Source organism: Callospermophilus lateralis, chromosome 5, assembly GCF_048772815.1.
Source record: "Callospermophilus lateralis isolate mCalLat2 chromosome 5, mCalLat2.hap1, whole genome shotgun sequence".
Lineage (NCBI taxonomy): Eukaryota > Metazoa > Chordata > Mammalia > Rodentia > Sciuridae > Callospermophilus > Callospermophilus lateralis.
The window spans coordinates 61,752,563-61,773,666 of record NC_135309.1 but is presented as its reverse complement, the minus strand read 5'-3'; the positions used below and the strand labels follow the sequence as shown (position 1 = coordinate 61,773,666).

At 32.0% G+C, this 21,104-nt stretch overlaps 1 protein-coding gene across 1 annotated transcript in view; it reads right to left on the bottom strand.

The window, feature by feature from the left end:
- The window catches only part of Adamts19 (ADAM metallopeptidase with thrombospondin type 1 motif 19), a 268,784-nt gene that overhangs the window by 172,233 nt on the left and 75,447 nt on the right, over positions 1–21,104 (bottom strand). The window contains exon 7 of the mRNA XM_076855917.2: positions 18,567–18,610. Within this exon, the coding sequence (XP_076712032.2) occupies positions 18,567–18,610 (44 nt within the window). The remainder of the gene's footprint in view (positions 1–18,566; positions 18,611–21,104) is intronic.

Genomic DNA, 21,104 nt, shown 5'->3' with positions numbered 1-21,104 from the left:
ACAAAATACTAACTAAATCCAACAGTATGCTAAAGAGAATGCTTACCATGATCCAGAGATGACATTCAACCAAGAGATGCAAGGATGGTTCATTATATGTAAATCAATAAACATAACTTGCCACATTAACAGAATGAATGACCAAAGCCATGTGGTCACTTCAATAGAAAAAGAAAAGGCTTTTGATAAAATGCAAAATACTTAACATGATAAAAATGTTAAACAAATGAGGTATAGAAGAAAATTAATTCAACATAACAAAGACAACAGTTAATATTATATTGAAAAAAGAAAAGCTAAAATCTTTTTCTCTTAAGATCTGGAACAAGACAAGGGTGCCCACTTTTGCTACTTTTGTTCTACATAGTGCCAAAAGTCCTAGCCAGAACAAGAGAAAGAAATAAATGACATTCAAGTTGAAAATTATCACTGTTTTCAGATTATATGGTTTTATATATAGAAACCCCCCCAAAAACTCTACTGTAAAACACTTAGAATAAATAAATTTAACAAGTTGCAGGATACAAAAACAACATAAAAAATCAGTAGCATCTCTATGTGTGTTATGGTTTAGATATGTGGTGTCCCTCAAAAGCTGATGTGTGAGACACTGCAAGATAGTGTATAGGTGAAATGATTGGGTAATGAAAGTCTTAACCTAATCAGTATGTTAATCCTTCTGAATGGATTAACTGGGTGGTGACTATAGTCAACTAGAGAAGTGGGTCATGGGGGTATGACTTTAGGGTATATTTTTGTCCCTAGGGAGGAACACTCTCTTTCTCCCCCTGCTTCCTGGTGGCCATGTCCTGAGCTGCTTTCCTCTTGCATGATGATGTTTTGCATCACCTTGGGCCTACAGCAATGGAGTTGTTCATCTAGAGACTGAGAACTTTGAAACCATGAGCTCCAAATAAACTTTTTTTCTCCTCTAAAATTGTTCTTATCAGGTCTTTTGATTATGGTAATAAAAAATCTGAGTAAACAATATACAAATCGCAAATTATCTGCAATACAAAGTTATTCTATTTAAAATAGCTACAAATAAATGCCTATGAATAAATTTAGCAAAAGAGGTGAAAGATCTGTTCAATGGAAACTGTCACATATTGAGGTAAGAAATTGAAGAGGACATAAATGGAAAGGCATTTTATATTCATGAATTGGAAGAATCAATATTATTAAAACACCCATACTACTAAAGGTGATTTACAGAGTCATGCAATCTCTATCAAAATATTAATGCCATTCTTCACAGATGTAGAAAAAAAATCCTAAAAATTTTCAAGGAACCACCAAAAGATCTGAGTAGCTAAAGCAATCTTGAGCAAAAAGAAGTAAACAGAAGACATTATGCTATCTGACTTCAAGATATACTACAAAGCTGTAGCTAATAAATCAGCATGCTATTGGCATAAAAGCAAACATGCAAACTGAAGAACAAAATGGGAAGTCTACAAGTAAACTCATGCATACATCTACAGCCAACAGACTTTCAACAATGTATGCTAAGAACTCACATTAAAGGGCAGACTTTTCAGTAAACAATGCAGAGGAAACTCGATATTCTCATGCAGTGGAATCAAAGTAGTCTCTTATCTGTCACCAATTACAAAAATTAAGTCAATATAGATTACAGTCTTAAATGTAAAAGCTGAAATCATTAAACTATTTGAAGAACATATAATAAAAATATCTCAGGTCATTGAATGGGCAAGAATTTTGGAGGGGCAAGACCCCAACAGCACAGGAAATGAAGGCAAATATAAACAAATGGGATTATATCAAACTAAAGAATTTCTGCATAGCAGAAGGGAATAACTAACATAGTGAAGAGACAACATACAGAATGGAAGAAAATATTTGCAAATTATACATTTAACAAGGAATTATATATCCAGAATATAGAACAAACTCCCCAAAACTTAGTAGCAAAACAAAACAAATGAACAAAACTCTATTAAAAATTGGCAATATACCGAAATAGACAATTCTTAAAAGAAGTCATATAAATGGCCTAATGGATTATGGATGCAAGTGTTTTTTCTTTATTATGGTGATAAAAAATTCTGAAACATACTAACACATTTCTCTTTGGTATTTTCACATAGGTGATGCCTTTTGAGTCATCCAAAGCCTTCTCCCCAGTAGCAGGTCAAGGAGGGACAAGGATGGATGTACTCTTTCGGAACTCCAAAAGATGGTAGATTGGGCAAGCCAGTGACAATATAGGATGTCTCCAAAGAAAAATTAGTAAAATACCATGTGACTGGACAGACAAAAGGACTGAGTTATCCTTTTTGAGACTACTTAGCTTTGATTACCATGGAAGAAACATAGGAAGGCAGGTTAACCCAGAGGATACATGGATGAAATGGCTGAAGTTCAGCAGTGTCAGCAGCAGCAAATGTGAGCAGGGAGGGTGAGTGGCAGGGCAGTGGCAAATAAAATGTGTATAGAGGAGTTGAAGAGGAAGGTCATGGGCCCTGACAAGCTAAAGCTCTCAACACCATCTGCGTTCTTGGCAGCCAAGTCCAGCAGTGTGCTTTGTCACCCTGCAGCAAGGTTATTCATCTGCATAGCCCACAACCAAAGTTCTCAGAGGGTAGTGAAAGAACCTGATTGTTGATCTACTTGGAAAGTATAAAATGAGAGGTTATGGGGACTATATGGAAAAAATGAGCATTTAGCTAAGGAAAAAAAGAGATACAAGAATAAAGCCATTTGAACTACAAAAAATAACATTAATGGACAGATTTAAGTTTCCATTTTCTTGAAATAAAGTGAAGCAGGGACTTATGAGAGAAAGATTTAATACAATATAGAAAGCTAAATACTGCATTATCTTTGCCTATTTTAGTAGAATTTTTTCAAAAACTCTGTTATGTGTATAGAGACAAAATTAAGTACAGATGGAGATATGCATGTTTAAAAAGTGTGTGTGCATGTGTGTACGTGTTATACTTAAAGTAAGTTTCTAAAGGAAAATAAAACAGTGAATTAACTCATTTTATCATCCTAAAAAGTGATGAAAGTTTCTAAAATCAGTGGACTTTGGATGAGTGAGCATATATAGGGCACGTTTAAGTTTCTGGAAAGATTTTATTTTAAATATTAACATGGTTCAGGAAGGAGGTGAAAGATGGTTCAAGTAAATGTTTACGGAAAATGGTGAAAGAAAGGTTGTCCAAGGGAGAGTGGTATATAGGGGGAAGCAAAGATGGCTTATTTCTAAATTCTGCTCTCAAACAGATGATGGGGAGAAGGTCCTGATAGACAACACATTGCAAAGTAGGTTTGCTTTTGTTGTTGTGCTAACACTTTCTTTAACTTTGGTATAAACCATTCCTTTGAGTGTGATTTACCCACCTCCTTCCACATGAAAATGATTGGAAGGATTGCTGTTATGTAGAAAAGAGAGCAATTTAGAAAATTTTATCTGCAGGCTAGTTTTATACTCCCACCATTGTATGCTATATTTATTGTACTTCACATTTACTTCTCTCTCATTTACTCTTCAGAAAATATGAGGCCATTTTTGGATGGTTTTAGAAGATAAATTCTTAACTCCTTATAGAATTTGAATTAAACCAGACCTTAATGTACATTATTGTTATTTTGATATATCATTTATAAATCATTAATAAAATATACCATGTGAAATTCTTTTTTTTCCTTTTTTTTAAAGAGAGAGTGAGAATTTTTAATATTTATTTTTTATTATTTGGCAGACACAACATCTTTGTTTGTGGTGCTGAGGATCGAACCCGGACCGCACGCATGCCAAGCGCTACCACTTGAGCCACATCCCCAGCCCCATGTGAAATTCTTAATCCAGATTTCAGTACAACTCTGAAAATAAAGTGTTGTGGCACATTGAAAAAGCCATATGTGGTAGCTCACACAACTAGCTCTTGTAAATCAGTAATAGGAAATTTACTACATCGTCTACATAAACACAGCTTAAAATTGGTATTCTCATTGCTATGTTAATTAAAAGAAAGATAATTTAGAGTTCTTTGGCTCTTTATATGACTTTGCTCAAATGCAAAAGAAATGAGTTGGGTTTAATGATTTCATCTGCCTTGGAGATTAACAAACTGTCATGAGTTTTTTAAAAAAATAGGTAAGATGAATCACAGTTAAAGATTTTTTTTGTGAAGTAAGTTTAAGGATACAGCTGGAAAAATTTAAAAGTGTTCTGATTGCATATAAATCAGGAATTTTGGCTAACACATTTTTATAATGTTATAACGTAATCATATCCTGAAGGCATTAAACAGGGACAATTAAAACTAAAAATATCATGCTACCAAAAAGCTGTTTAAATTGCTTTTTAGTATGCTAAAAAAAATGATGGAAATGAATTTATAACTACAAACCAACTCAAAGTTCAAAACAGCTTGACACATATTCCTTTTCCTACCATGCCAACTTTTAATCATTTTGTTACTTTTTATATCTTGCTTTCTACTCAGTATGATCAGTGGGGTTTTCCCCTACATTTTATAAAAAGATTCTAAGTTTTATGCATATGTATTTACATATTAAAATAGACATGGAAGTTACACTGCATATGGATTCTTATTTGGCAAGAAAGAAAGAGGAAGAGAACATCAACTTACTCTCTCCAAAAGTTCATTTTGGGATGTGCAAGGTTTTGAATAAAAAAAAAAAAAAAACTGTAAGGTATGTGTATCTTCATGGTATTTACAATATACTGGTACACTTTTAAAAAATTTTTTTAATATTTATTTTTTTAGTTTTCGGCGGACACAACATCTTTGTTTGTGTATGGTGCTGAGGATCGAACCCAGGCCACACGCATGCCAGGCGAGCGCGCTACCGCTTGAGCCACATCCCCAGCCCAATACTGGTACACATTTTTTTAAAGAATAAACAAGACAAATTTTAATCAACACATGATTAAGTATCAAAATTAGGCTAAGAATAGAAGAACAGTGCAGTGACTCATAAATAGCAAGAGTTAGAAAATTAAAAACTAACCTGCAATGTAGGGAAAATATAAACAGCAAATATTTAAGCTTGAAAGTCTGCTTCAACCATTACTTTATATACTGTTAAGAAAATTTCATAATAATAAAAAGATAAGGTATTTTGGGGATAATTATTTTTTATTGTTTCTTTTTTGTTATATATGCCAATAGAATATATTATGGCACAAAAGCATGGAATATAATTTGTTCTGATTCAGTCCCCAGTATTTCCCCTTCTCCTCCCTTCCTCCTTCCCCATGTTCCCTTCCCTCCACTCTATGGATCTTTCTGCTATTTACTTTATAGTCTTGTTTTTTTTTTTTTGTTTTTTTTTTAAATAGTATCTTGTGGATGTACACGATGGTGAGATTCACTGTGGTATGTTCATATATATGCATAGGAAAATTAGGTCAGATTAATTTCACTGTCTTTCCCTGTCCCATTCCTCCTCCCTTTCCTTCATTCTTCTTTCTTTACTTCTGTGAGCGGTATTTTTTAATTCAAGTAAAGGAGAGAAATCATTTTATAAGCTAGAGATACCTGGAGAATATAATTTTCTTTTTCTTTTTCTTTTTTTAGCTTCCGGGGATTGAATTCAAGGGCACTCAATCACGGATCCACATCGCCAGCCCTTTTTTTACATTTTTTTCAGAGACAAGGTCTCACTAAGTTGCTTAGTGCCTTGCCATTGCTAGCGCTGGCCTTGAACTTGCAATCTTCCTGCCTCAGTCTCTGGAGTTTCTGCGATTGCAGGCGTGTGCCACTGTACCCACAGCATGAAGGATATAATTTTCAGTTTAAAATAATTGTAACAAAATATGTCTGATGTTCTTAAATCTCTTAAGTATTTAAATATTAAGTTCAATATAAATAATGTTTTTACATAATTTGTTGAATATAATATGTATTTATATAAAGAAAAGAACTCTAACCTGAGATTTACTTTATGAGATCTCACATTTTTAGGTTTTTCTAACAAAATTATTTGATAGTTTAAAATATTTTGATTGAAGTTTAATAATAGATTTTTCATGAACTGCTTTATGCATTAAATATCAAAAAGCAAAACATAAAGATTTAAGTTTTAAAAATTAAAGCTGAAGTCCAAATTAACTAAATTATAGACATTAAACAGATACAGGGTTTTTGGTTTTGTTTGTTTATCAATTATACTTCAATATAACTGGGTTTTTTTGGAGCACCTGCCTCATAATAATAATAACTGGTGCTCTTATATTAAATGCTACAGGGTTCAGTCCCACCCTAGATGTTAGTTTTGTGACTACTGGAAAGTCTATTCTCTTTTCTGGGATTCAAGTTTCTCAACAATATATCTAGGATAATAATTGGCCTTAGGAATGCTAATTAATTTAGATAAACATTTTTCAAGCATATGCTAGTCTGAAACATGGTAACCATTAAATATTAAACTAAACCTTTTTGTAAAATGAAATAATAATCTCTTATCACAGTGAATTCTTAAAAGGTCAAAAGCAGTGATATCTTTTAAAGGCCATGTACATTAATAGAAGCTTAACAAGAATTCTTTTCCACTGATTACATTGTTTAAATATGTGATGAATACAAAGCTGCCACTTCTCAAAGACCAACTCTGAAAGATACAAGGAAGAGTTCAGGGAGTTTTGAAATTAAGATGGTTTTTGTTTCCCAAAGTAATATTAAGTATATTTTAACATTCACATTTTGTTTAATTACTGCATTAAAACAGTCTCCAATAGAAACAAAATTGTATAATTAAAATCATTGTTTAACAGTAAAAGATGTTGAGAAGAGAAATATTAAAAGTCTAACGTTTTATGATAATTCCTAAGAATTATGTATCCAAGTCTTATCCCTGCAACATATTTTGCCAAAATAGACTGATAAAGCGCCTGATTTATGTTTTGGACAGTACCTAATAAGAAATACAACAGCAGCCAAGAATTAAGCAAGATAAATCTATCTTCTTTTTTACTGTGAACCATAAAAAAGGTTATGTTCTTATCAGGAGTTCATTGCCATACAGGAATATACAGGTTAAGCACCTGGGATGATCAAGTGCCTGTTCTGGAAACAGAAATGCACCAAGACCCTTGACCATAAGGTATTAGGGTACAACTGGGGGGGTGGGGAGTGAATGATACGCAGGGTATAAGAAAGATGAATTGAAGTACACCACACCCATGCATGGTGTGAGAATCTAGGAAGTCTAAATGTGGAATTTAATCAGGGTTCTGAAGAAGGCGTAGAATTTGAACACACATAAATAGGTAAAGGAAAAATAATAGGCTTCCTCTAACATAATATATAGGAAGACAGAATCCCACTAAAATCTGCAAAAAGTATCAGTTGTCAGTTACAAGAGTGCCTCTATGTTAATTCAAAAGGCAAAACACTGAGGAGATGTAAAAAGGCTTCTTACGTGTAAAGAAGGAATAAAAATACAGTATACTAGGTCTGGGATAGAATTCAGTCCAATATTTCACTTAATCTTCTGTTTTCTACACCTTTCTCATATTAGAATTAAGTACATGATAAAAATTATGATCTTTTATACATGCAACATATCTCATTAAACTATTATAATGTGCAAATAGCAGTGACCTGTGGCCATCTTGATTGATCAGAAAAAAATGAGAAATTATACCCCATCTAATTCAAATGTATGATATGTCAAGATCATTGTACTGTCATGTGTAACTAATTAAAACAAATTAAAAAAAAAAAAACAAACCAAGGTTGAGAGGAATGGTATAAAATCAGTTTCCAATACCTGTAACAAATGCTTCTGTCTATTCCTAGTGCATCTAATTACTATTGCTGGAGCACTAAGTAATGAAATATTGAAGTTACAAAACTAATTATGATGTTTAATACTTCCAAAATAAGTACTTATAATGTATTAGTTAAATTTCTGATTATATAAACAAATGTCTCAAGTGTATTTGTCAATAGAATGATCAGCCAGGTGTGGCGCATGCCTGTAATCCTATCGACTCAGGAGGCTGAGACAGGAGTTCAAAGTAAACCTCAGCAATGGCGAGGTGCTTAGAAGCTCAGTGAGATCCTGTCTTTAAAGAAAATAAAAAATAGGGGGCCGGGGTTGTCGCTCAGTGGTAGAGCCCTTGCCTCGCATGCGTGAGACACTGGTTCAATCCTCAGCATCACATAAAAATAAATAAATAAAATAAAGATATTGTGTCCGTCTACAACTAAAAAGATTTTTTTTTTTTAAAATGCAAACTATGGCTGGGGATGTGGCTCAGTGGCTGATTGCCCCTAAGTTCAATACACAGTAATAATAATAATAATAATAATAATAATAGGATAATCTTAAGGGTAGTTGGCATGTGGCATCCAGATTTATGCTTTTCTTTGATCATAATTATTTAATTAATTATTAACTTATGCCTCTTAACTTTTAAAACTGCCTTGGTGTGAATTAAAACTCTCTGGATACCTTATTGTTTAGTGACTCTCACAGGTCTTTAGGTTCCAAAGCTAGAGTGATGCCCAGGCCCAGTCTGACTCCATTAGGTTTCTCTTGCTGGAGGTCCAGAGAGTTGATGCATTTCCTGTGTTCTGAGGTGATATCACCCAATGTACCTCCTTCAAGAATCCATTTTCCCTACTCCTGTCCTTTCAGGGCCACAGGGCAAATGTTCAGAGCCACTTTACTTTAATGTACTTTTATTCATCACTACTGAGACAAAGGAAGAGAAATATTAAAAATGGAAAAATATCAAAGATCATAGGTTTGTGTAAAGTTCTCCCAAAATTTTCCTAAAATCCTTTCATTGTTATACTGTGCCATCAGATATAATAATTAGGAATCTCTTTGAATTTCTCTCCTTGGCTTTTATTCCTTAAAAACATCTTGTCCCTTCCTACTCTGCCTTCACAAAGGATGACATGTACACTTTTATTCATGATGGGTTAAATTTCTTTCGTATATAAGCTCCCAATCAATGTGTCAATGTATGTATTCCTTGTCTGGGTTGGTTTTCTATTGCTGCAAAACAAATTACCATAAATGTAGCAGACTTTTTTATGCCACAGTTGTACGAGTCAGAAGTAGGCGAGTTTGACTAAATTCTCGGCTTAGGGTCTCAACAAAGTGAAAACTAAATGTCATCCAGGCTGGGCTCTTATCTAAAGGTTTTGGGGAATCCGTTTTGAAACTTATCAGGCTGTTGGCACAATTCAGTTCCTATTTCTTCTTGAAAGGACTCACTTGGCTAGATGTGCACATCTTCAGGTTAAGTGAGGAGATTTAATTAAATCTGCAATATCCCTTCACAGCAGCACCTATGTTCATATTTGAATGAATCACCAGAAACGGAAAATAAAAAGTGCTATCTTTAGAGTTCTGTCAACAACACTGAACATAGTTCATTTGTTTTTCTGAGGACATCTGCATTAATCCCTAAGCAGTACTTCATAACAACATATCTCACACAAATATGATAACCTCTGGGAGTTTCAAAGTGACCACAGTTTACATGAAATCACACAAATTAAAGGGTACTGAATGTTTCTAATACGGATGATAATCTTTTCCACTAATGTACCATCCCCACTATGATGACTAAACAAGGAACCCTAGTGTCATCCTTGAATCTACCACAAACTTGTATTGAATTTTGAATACAGTAAATACACAAAAAAACATACTTCAACTCCCTTGTATACTTAATTATGCTACTAATTAAGACAGAAAGTAAAATTTATAGAGAAAGCAGCCTTATGTTGGCCTGGTTCAAAGAATTACAAATTTAAAAGATTACATATTAAACTAAAATGATTTTTCAGTACCAACAATATGACTGTATCCACAAAGACATAGTAGAGAGATGATGCCAGTAATAGCTTTTGGTATTTTTAGTCTCTGAAGTTCTCTGTGCTCTAGGTGCCACAATGCAAGAGAAAATGCCACACTGCTGTTTAATGAGAATTAAGCTACTTAAAAAATTGGCTTTGTCTCTTCTTCTCACCCAATAAAAATGATTACTTCTGCTGAAATGTGGTTTGGAGAATGTATTGGTGTTTGGAAAGGAAATGTCTGGAGATTCTCAAATGTGAAGTGTCAACATAAAAGGGTCATTTAAATATGTTTTAGTTCCTGGATGTGTTTCTTCTTAGTATTTGCTTCCTGGGTGGCCTGTATACCTGTTTGAGGATTGTCCAGTGCACACAATTAGAATATTTAGAAGCACACAGGAGAATAAATTCTATAATTCCAACCTGCTCAAAGACAGGGAAAGAATATTTGTTAGAAATATTGAAGCATCTAAATCTTGACAGTAGAATGGACCTCGTGGAGCTGAACCTGATGCCTTTCTCACCAACAAGTATTAGAAAAATATTCATATGATCTGCTGGAAACCATGTTGATCAGCATTCACCTCTGCCAGCTCTAAGTATTTACAATTTTCCAAACTTTAAAGTCCTTAAAAATACATGTGCATACACACGCACATGCACATGCGCACACATACACAAACACACGCACTTGTGATCACTAACTACCTCCATTGATTATCAGTCATAGCCAGTTTATGGAAGAATTTCTCAAAGAGGATTATTGTTCAGAAACCTGGACTTCCAAAACCCTTTGCAGTGTGACCTCTAAGATCACTTCAAGAGATATATGCAATGTCAAAACAATGTAAACATCTGTATTAATGAAACAAAAGCAATGGTAGGTAAAATTGCCTGACCCCAATAAAGGCAATGGTACCAAATTTCAATGTCACTTATTTTTCACTGCCACTCACTCCTAGTAGGAAAAAATACCAGTTCCGCTTTAAAAATATCATAGGTAACACAGCAAAATTGTTAATTTGATAAAACCTGAACACCTGAGTTCATTCATTTCTAATATTTTGTGACAAGAAGGAAGTATAGATAAACCATTTCTGCTGCTCACTAAATTATGATATTGCCTCACTGAAAAGTCCTGTGAGGTTCTAAACGAACTGGTCTTCGCTAAGCACCATTTTTACTTGAAAGGATTTGTCTGATAAACACAAATTGATATTCAGACTTTAATATTTGGCTGACAGATACCCCAAAATGAACAAAGTAATCCTGTCACTCCATAGAAACCACATGATGGTATTATTTTGGTCAAACATAAAATCTGAACTTTCAAATAAAAATGAAAATATTTAAAAATGTTTATCTTCCTTGATGAGCTTGACAGCTTCTAACACTTAAAGACTTTCAGATCAAAGTTGATATCAATAAACATGACATCTGGAGCTATCTCCATTTCTAGTACACTTAATGTCAACGTTAAGATTCTCCTAAGTCCCTAAGCTAGTACTACTCAACTGACCAATGATTGATGTTAAAAAAAATCCATTTAAAACATAACAATAGATATTAATTTAATAGAGTATGAAAGTTTACTTATATGCTTTTGGAATTCACATTCCACAAAGCTTGAAGACACTACCACTTGGGTTTTAGTGAGCTTTCAAAGAATTTCCATGATAATCTGAAAATACATCTCTTTTAGTAACTACTTATCTAAGTCATATCAAATTTTCCTTCTACTGATCAGCCAAAATAACATAACATAAAACAACACCTTCTATGCACATATGCAACACGGGATTCCAGCTCTCTCCTACACAGCAGATATAAGGAAATTTGCAAAAATCTAAAAAAAAATTCTATTATTAATTTTATCATGAATGGTATACCCAATTTTTAAATACCTTTATTTTGTTTATTTATTTTTATGTGGTACTGAGAATCCCAAGGCCCCGCACATGCTAGGCAAGCGCTCTACCGCAAAGCCACAACCTGAGTCCCAATAGTATATCAATTTTTTTGTGTGTGTGTTTGTGTGGTCCTGGGGATTGAACCCAGGGCTTTGTGCATGCAAGGCAAACATTCTACCAGCTGAGCTATATTCCCAGCCCACTATACCTATTTTTCATTAAAAAAAATTGAAAGCTATCATTTATGCTAACATTTGATAAGTTTATTTTAAATTAAATTAATAAAATATTTTTTAGAATTTCACTATTTTTTTAAGAGTTAGGATAACTTTTTTTTTAGTTTTATTGATTTTATATTTTTTAAATACATGACAGTGGAATGCATTACAATTCTTATTACACATATATACCACAATTTTTCATATCTCTGTTTATAAATAAAGTATGTTGACACCCAATTCAAGTCTTTATACATGTACTTTGGATAATGATGTCCATCACATTCATTTTAATTTATAACATGGAAATAGTTGATAAATATAATCTATGTAAAAAGGCTTTCTTAGATATTGTTTAATTCTCAATGCACACGTATATAAACATACAAACGTATTTATTCAAACATAGTACACAGTGTGGCTTCTTGATTGATTGATTGATTGATTGATTATCAACTACTGATAATTAATTTACTCCTGATTGATAACTATTAATGGCCTACAACATGTCTATATTGAAAATAATATTTTATTTGGTTATGTGTCTACAATACTATATATATTTAATTGCAAGGTTCAATGATTTGACATATGTCTTAATATCAATATCTTAGAATTAAAATTTATTATATTAAAAAAATTGATAGTATATAAAATATTCATATCTTAAAAATCAATGACAACTGAAGGTACCTTAAAATCCATGAAATATAGCAAATCTTCCTAGACAGAAGATTTTTTTTTCTTCACTTTCATAATGGCTTTTGCTATGCAGAAATTTTAAATATTCATATAGTTAAATTCAAACAATTTCTTTACATTTTTCTTTAAACAATCTGTCTCTACCTCAAAAACAGAAAATCACTTTTCTATATTTTCTTTTACTTTTAGAATTTTAAGAAATATGGCATTGATTTCAACCTTTGTCCATAAGAATAATCATCTTACCATCATCTATTGAATATTGCCTAACCCAGTGAATTGTAAAATAATTACAAAGTAATTACAAAGTAATTTCTAAATACATGCAACTTCATTTTCTTATTTACTCATATCTGATACAACTGATTCTCCTTCCATATTTTTTCCTCACTCTAGCTTTGGCAATTTTTAGGTTATATTATTCCATATAACATTTAGAATCAGACAAATCAATTTCTTTTAAAGCTCTTTTTTAAAAAAAAATATTTTTTAGGTGTAAGATGGACCCAATAATTTAATTTTTTTGTTTATATTTTTTAATGTGGTGCTAAGGATTGAACCCAGTGCCTCACATGTGCTAGGTAAGGGCTCCACCACTGAGCCATATCCCCAGCCCCAAAGCAATGTTTCTAATGCTATACTATTGGAAAAAATATATATTCATGGATTTTCGTGTAAGTAACTTTCACTGGTTAATGAAGTTCCTATTTTTTCCTATTTTGCCAGCAGTTTATATCATAAGTGTGCTATAAATTTTATGAGACATTTTCTTTGTCTAAACAAGATGATCATATGGTTTTTATCTTTATTTGGAATTTGTAGTTACATTTTAAGCCTTTTAATGTTGAACTACCCTTGCATTTCTGGAATAAATCTGGAATTAAATAACCCTACTTAGTTATTTAATATGTGCACACACACATATAATGAGATAATATTTGCTAATATTTGGTTTTGATTATTTTTCCATTTCTTTCCTAAGTAAGAGTGGTTTATCACTTTTATTTTTTTTTTCTTTCATGATCCTCTCAGGATTTGTCTAGAAATTTTTATGTTTTTAATACCTCTGTTTCTAGTCTGTAAAATGGTTTGTATATTATGGTATGATACAATTTTAGAATTTTGGTAGAAATCATCTGTAAAATAATCACAGCTCAGTGTTTTCTTGGGAATATTTTGATATATTTATCCAATTTCTTTAATTGTTAAGAGATGATAGGCCTTTTAAAGTAAGGTTTAGTTTCTCAACAAAATTGATCAATTATGTTTAATCATGTTTGTTAGCACAGCCTGAGTTTACTATTCTTTACATATATTTATAATCATAGCACTAACTTATGTGTTTTTTAAAATCTAATCTCTATCTTTTTACTGCTTCTCAAAAGTAATTATAGTGCCAAAATTATTGTCCTGATGGTCTAAACATTGGAGAGCACCATGCTTCTTGATCCTTTCTCTACAAATGATAGAAAGGATTATGTATTAGAAAGTATATGATATTTTATGACTGCTGTAAAAATAATTCCAAATTTGTTCTCTTGCAGTTCTGTGGCGGTGGACCCAGACCTTGTGGCCAAATTCAAGGTGCAAGCAGCGCTATCTGTATTTTTCTCTGGAGGCTAGAGGAGACAGAACTTCTTTGCTTTTCCATGTTCATATGTTTTCATGTGTGGCTCCTCCCCTTCCTTCAAAACCAGCTGAGTTGTCTCCTTATAACATTTCCTTGTGCATTTCATGAGTGATCATATCTCCCTCTGACTCAGAACTCACATATCCCCTTTTCACTTTTTCTTCACAACCCTTGTGGGTTACTCTAGGATATTCTATTTTAAGGTTCACTGAATCACAGTCCTAGTTCCATCCACAATCCTAATTCCTGAGGATGGAACTTCTGAGTGACTATTATTCTGCATACCATAGAAAAGTAAGGGAACTTCACTCAAAATACTCACCATATTTCATCCAATAAAATATTGAACATTTTAACTGAATTATGACAAAATTAAAATAAGCAATTGATTGTGAGATGAATCCCAATTTCAGAGATGTTAAAAGGTATATGTACTTTAAAAATCAGTTGTTGATTAAAATGCCTAATGGAATTTTTTCTTCCAGGATCTATATACATCTACCTACTGACCTACCAAACTATCTCCCTCACCAAAACTACAGGAAAAACTGTGTGATAAATGGCATAGTAAAAATGATTTTTGCTTTATACCTTCTAAGTAACTTCTCAAATAAAAGCTCACATAAATAACTACAATTTATCAATGGAAGCATCTATATATAACACCCCATGATGTCAGTGAAGCCCAATTCATTTAAAATGTATATTCCTTTTGATTTAACAAAAGAAAATTAGTTTTGAAATTATAATAAGATATAAAATGTATTTCTGAGTGTATCTATTTCCTATTTCCAATTTTAATCTATAACTTTATTCAAATATTTTTCTTGTAGCCATAATTATATTTATATTTGTTTCTACCATATGAATGCACCATGACATAAAAGAAAGATCATTCTCATTATAGTCAGGAGAGCTTAGGTAGAGGCTCAGGATTACCACTTTCTAACAGTGATGCTTACAAATTTCTTACCTATCCTTAGGAACCAGGAGATGTGCTAGAAACTGCTGCACATTGAATTCCAATTAACAATGAACCACTTTGCAAGTGTTATTATGAAGTAGATAATAAAACCTCCATTTAAGAGGTGTGTAACTCAAGCTCTTAGAGTGCTAGATAAGCGCCACTTTCACATGAGTAATAAACAGAAGTATGTCAAAATATATTCTACTAAAAAATTAATTTTTAAAAAACAAAATGAGAAAATAAATAAATCTAGATGTCTGATTAAAATCTATGACCTATTTGTTTTATCTCACAGCTTTCTTTTTTGTAAAATAGTAATGATAATAGAACTAGAGAGCTCAGACTTTGAGATAATTAAATAAATATCTGGGAATGTATTATTGGAATTCTAATTTTACAAAGTTTACTATTTCTCTTAAAATACAGGTATTATTCTCCATTCATAACTCAAGTAAATAATATAAATTCAAAACTTTTAATTGCTATCCTTCCCTTCTTTCTCTATATATAGCAAGAGTAGGGAAAAATGTCATGTTAAATTTATCATTCAACCCCTTATTATTCAAAACATAAAGTACTTTTTTGTTATAGTTATCCAAAGAGAAATAGGATGAATTCCTATGTTACAAATAAAAGATGAAAGAAGGGGCATGCTGAGTTGAGAAAGCATCTGATAAAAACACAACACTTCGTATTATATAAGGAGACTTTAAAATGTGTATAAAAATTTTATGGATTTTCATCCAAAATGTATTTTGCCATGTTTTAGTAGAAATTACAGCATCTAAGATGATTAATAAGCTATATGTATTTATTTAATATTATTTTGCACAGTGCCACTTATATGAGTTATTTAAAGTAGTCAAACTTTTAGAAACAGTACACTTATCAAAAACTGCAAAAAAAAGATAAATCCATTAGGAATTACCATAAAACATCTCTTGGTAATACAACTTTCCTAACAGATCTCCATAAAATTGTGATCATTTTTTAAAATTTCTCATTGAAATGCAATAATTGTACACATTTATGAGGTACAATGTAATAATTTGATGCGTAGACTGCTATGACCCACTACTAGATCAGTCAGGGTCACTCCAGGAATGACACAGATACAGAAAGTACCTTTTTCTTGGGGTTCAATGACCACTCCTCTGCCCCAGCTCCCACAAGGGAAGCAAAAGAGGCAAGCAAAAGAGAGAGCGCAGCCTGAATCCTTATTTATTGGGGGGAAGACACTTGAGAAAGTTCCACCCAAATGAGTAAAGGGATTGGATTTCAGGGGGGTTTAGTCCAGGCCCAGGCTGTAATTCCTTGCTAAGTGAAAATGAGGTCTACCTGGTTTCACACTGCCAGCAGAAGCCAGTTCCACACCTCCATCACCCAAGGCTAAGGGTATGTGCTCAGCTCCTATGTGCACAGCTCCTATGTTCATGGTGGCCCCCGACAATATACAATGTGTAATGATCCAATTTGTTTAATTTTTAAATTAAGTCAAAGAGAATTTTTATTAGCACTTTTTATTAATGTTAATATACTTGCTGCATATATGTCTTTTCTTGTGAATAAATATATAAGCATCGGGAATATTTTGGCCTTAATCTATCAGTCACAAATAAAAGACCTCAACTGGATTAAATAATAAGAAGATATATTGATTCACATATCAAGAAATCTAAACATCAGACTGGACTTCAGAGGTGGATAATGTACTGTTTCAGCTAGGTTAGCCAGGAGAAGGATCTGTCCACCTCCCCCTTCTGCAGTGTAGATAGTCAGATTCATCCCAACACTGGTCTCTATTGTGGTTATAGTAATCATGGTGGCATTTCTCCAATTATTATACATACTTACAGTGGGGAAATTTAGGAAGCAATTCTAACCACTAAAATGTTCCTTTTATCAGCTCAATGAGCCCATCAGAACAGAGGTCACATGTTCCATCCAGGACAGTCTTATATGGTGGCTTGCTTAGGTGGGCTCCTGAAATGAACCCTGGATAGGCCTGGGCTAATCATAAAGATATTGCCTGACATTTCTCTCATTTGGTCAAGCAAAGCAAGACCTCGATCTGCCCATTTTAAAGAGAGAGTCTGTAGGAGGGGGAAGATAGCACAGCAAGTCAGTTCAAGAAAAGGTACCTATTTTGAGAAAAGCTTTATTGATGATCAAATGTTTCCATGGTTAGGGAGATTAAAACTGCATCAAGTTTTGATTTCTGGAGATTCAGGAAAGAAGAGAAGAAAACTGCAGAAAGCAGGTTAGTGAGATCACACTGGGAGTTTCATCCCTAAATCAGTTCAGCTTCTCCCTAACTGTGTAGCTCTTTATGCTCTGTCCCTTAGGAACCAAATATTCCCATCATCATCATCATATTTCCAAATCACCTCATAACCATCTACTTTATATTAGTTTAATTATTTTGAACATTTTATCTAAGATTTTAAACATAGAAGGAGGTTAATGAGAACTAAAGTTAAAGGAAATAGTTTAAATTATTTTAAAAATACCCATATCTATTTATTTAATTTCATTCATTTTATTTATTATTCATTTTGTAATGAACAAATGATACCACAAAGATGGTTAATTTAAAATATCATCCTTCAGAAATGAAGCCCACTTGATATGCCCCAAATTATGACACAAATACATTTTACCAATTATACATTTTTACATAAAGCTATATGACTTAAAATAGAAAAAAAACAATATTTGGGTATTTTTGGACAGGTAAATTGATTTTTATATAGATGCATTTATTTTAAAATATATATATATAGCCATTCTCTCAAAATTAGAAAAACTGTGAGTCATAGATTCTACTGGTTGAATGGTTATGCTTTATGGATGTTAGATATCCAATTTAAGAGATGGAAAATTTGATGCTATATGCACTAAGAGTCCTTACAAGTCAGGCAAATTAGATGGTCTTTCTTCTGATACACTCTGCAAGTAACTTCAACCACATAAAACAGAAAAATAAATCAATATATTTTGTCCTGAGTTACCAGTAACAATAGAATTTTATCAAATGTATGTGTTTATCTTTGGAAAGTCAACAAAAAAGAATTGATGATAGTCTTAAAGTATCATTTAAAAATTGTCTCCATATATAGCTAATACATGACTTGAACTGATTTCATTAATAACAGAAGTATTAACCAATGATTAAATATGTTGGTGGAATATATATTTCTCTAACATTCTAAAATATTTCTTTAAAACTTCCACACTAAATATTTTACTATATTTAAAGTATCCATATATTCAAAGTCTCCAGAATTCCCCCAAAATGTGAAAATGTTAACACACACTTACCGACAGTGTCACAGGGTTCATCTTTATGTACACAGAAATCTTTCCTAGAAAGAAGAGTAAAAAATCAAAGTAAAGATAAATTTATTTGCACAATCAGTAGATATCACGTGACTCATTTTAATAGTTATGATTAATTAAACACATCTTTTATCCCCTAAGTATTTAATAAATAAAATTCAGAATAAGATTTTACTAATCATTAATTCTAAAAAAATGGAAGATTAAGATTTCATGGTACATTTATATCTGATATTGAGACATTATTGTCTCTTGTTTTAAATTTTTGCAAGATTGCATGTTTTATTTTAAAACAAATAGTATCTAGTGTTTGTATATGGCTTTCCACTTGTATAACTATTAAAAAATCTCTACTTCACATAACAAAAAGATTTTTCAGATTGGAATTTTAAATGTAAGGAATAAAATTTAGAACAGCATAACATTTTTATATCATAAGATTAGAAAATAATTTTAATGGCCAATAATCTTCCAATAAGGGCCTGAAGGAATTAGTATTTACACAAGTGGAATCTATTTATGAATAACATTCTACAATTTTACTATCTTGAAGAGCATTCCTTAGGAATACTTCACTCTTATTACCAGTTACTTAGGATTTCACAGACCATAATTTAGTAGAACTTAATCATTAAGCAGCTTGAGATTTACAGCATGCTGTACAAAAATCAAAACATTTTATGTGCCTCTTACTCTTAGGCATATCACTTCACCTTCTTGTGCCTCAGTCACCTCATCTAAAACTTAGAATTAATAAAAATTTATCACATAGTTTGATTATGTAGGTCAAAAGATTTAACATATAAAACATGTAAACATGTTTATTGTGTAAGTTGAGTGAATTATTTCATATAAGCTATTAAAACAATGCCAGGCATAGAGTAAACACAGTCAATTTAGCTATTTACATTTTTCTGTGTATTTGTTTCTATTGCTGCTATCCTTTTACCATAACATAAGCAATTTCCTATTGTTGAGCATTTAGGTTCTGTTAAACATTGACTATTATAAACAATATTACAACATTCCTATGTATGTGTGTGAAGGAGAAAATAAAAACTATCTTTAAAAAGAAAATTCCTCTTTCATAGGATCTGAATGCCATTCCTAAATGAGAAAAATGACTTTAAAATATTAGCATGATACTCCTGCCAACTCTCCAAGGATATCTATATTAATAACTAAAATGGCAAGTTTTCAGTTACAACTGTTTGGCTGATCAGAAATATTTATGATTTGGTAACTACATATAATTTTGCAAATTTCCTTGCATGATTGAATGTATGTTGTATATTTGCAGCAGTTCCATCCATGCTCACTAGATTCAGCTATTAACTGTTCTGATAGGCAATTCATTAATACAATAAACAAATTAGAATTGATCAATACATCTGTTGCTGAGGAAGTACAGCTGAAAATCCAGAGTGGTTATAAATTCTTTTGACTTTTCCTTCTTGTAGTTTACTAATTTTGCTTTGTTTATTTCAAAGCTAAGTTATTGAGTACTTAAACTGTTTTGTATTGTTTTAAATTACTGTTTGAATTACTGTGTAAAATTCATTTTTATCCCTTATATTTTCTTTGTTAAAGATTATTATGTCTGATATTGATAGATATTAAGATATTAGTAATACATGGTTATTTGCTTAGCCAATCTTCTTTTTCACTTTTAAATTTCATTTTGAGTCTACAGCAAACAGCATATGGTTAAAAATTTAATCTATTAATATAATATTCTTAAAAGTAAATTTAATCTTTTCTTCTTCTTCTATTATTATTATTATTACTATTATTATTATTATATTTGGATTTGTCTATAATCTTACTTGTGATCTCTATTTGCCAAGCTATATTTCTTTGTTCCTTTCCTATTTAGTTTTATTTCCCTCTTTTATCTAAAAGTGCTTTAAAGCAATATTAAATAGTGTTTCATGTGTGGCTACATTTACATTTTAAAAAAGAATCCATTAGTTTCCTGTTTCTGCTGCAAAAATTATTATTTGGTAGAAATAATGCATATTTATTATCTTACAGTCCAGAGGTAACATCTGAAATTATTTTTGCTGGGCTAAAATCAATGTGTTGGCAGTGTAGCGTACCCCCAAGAAGCTCCAGGAGAGAGTCACTTACCTTGCATTTTTCAACTTCTAGAGGTGGCCAAATTTCCTTTAATTTTTAACTGGTGCATTATAATTATACTTGATAATGCGATTCATGTGACATATTCATACATGCACAATGCATAATTTGTCCCATTCCATTCCCTGTACTCCCCTTCCTTTTCCTCCTCCTTCTCTTCATCTCCTTCTCTAGTCTAATGGTTTTTAACTCCTATTTTCACAAGTTCTTTTTTCTTTACTTATTTTTCCCTCTGGCTTCCACATATAAGAGAAAGCAATCCTTAATTTGAGTTGCTTATTCTGCTCTCCAGTACCATCCATTTTCCTTTAAATGACATAACTTCATTCTTATTTATGGCTGAATAAAACTTCATTGTGTCTATATACACACTCTATTTAT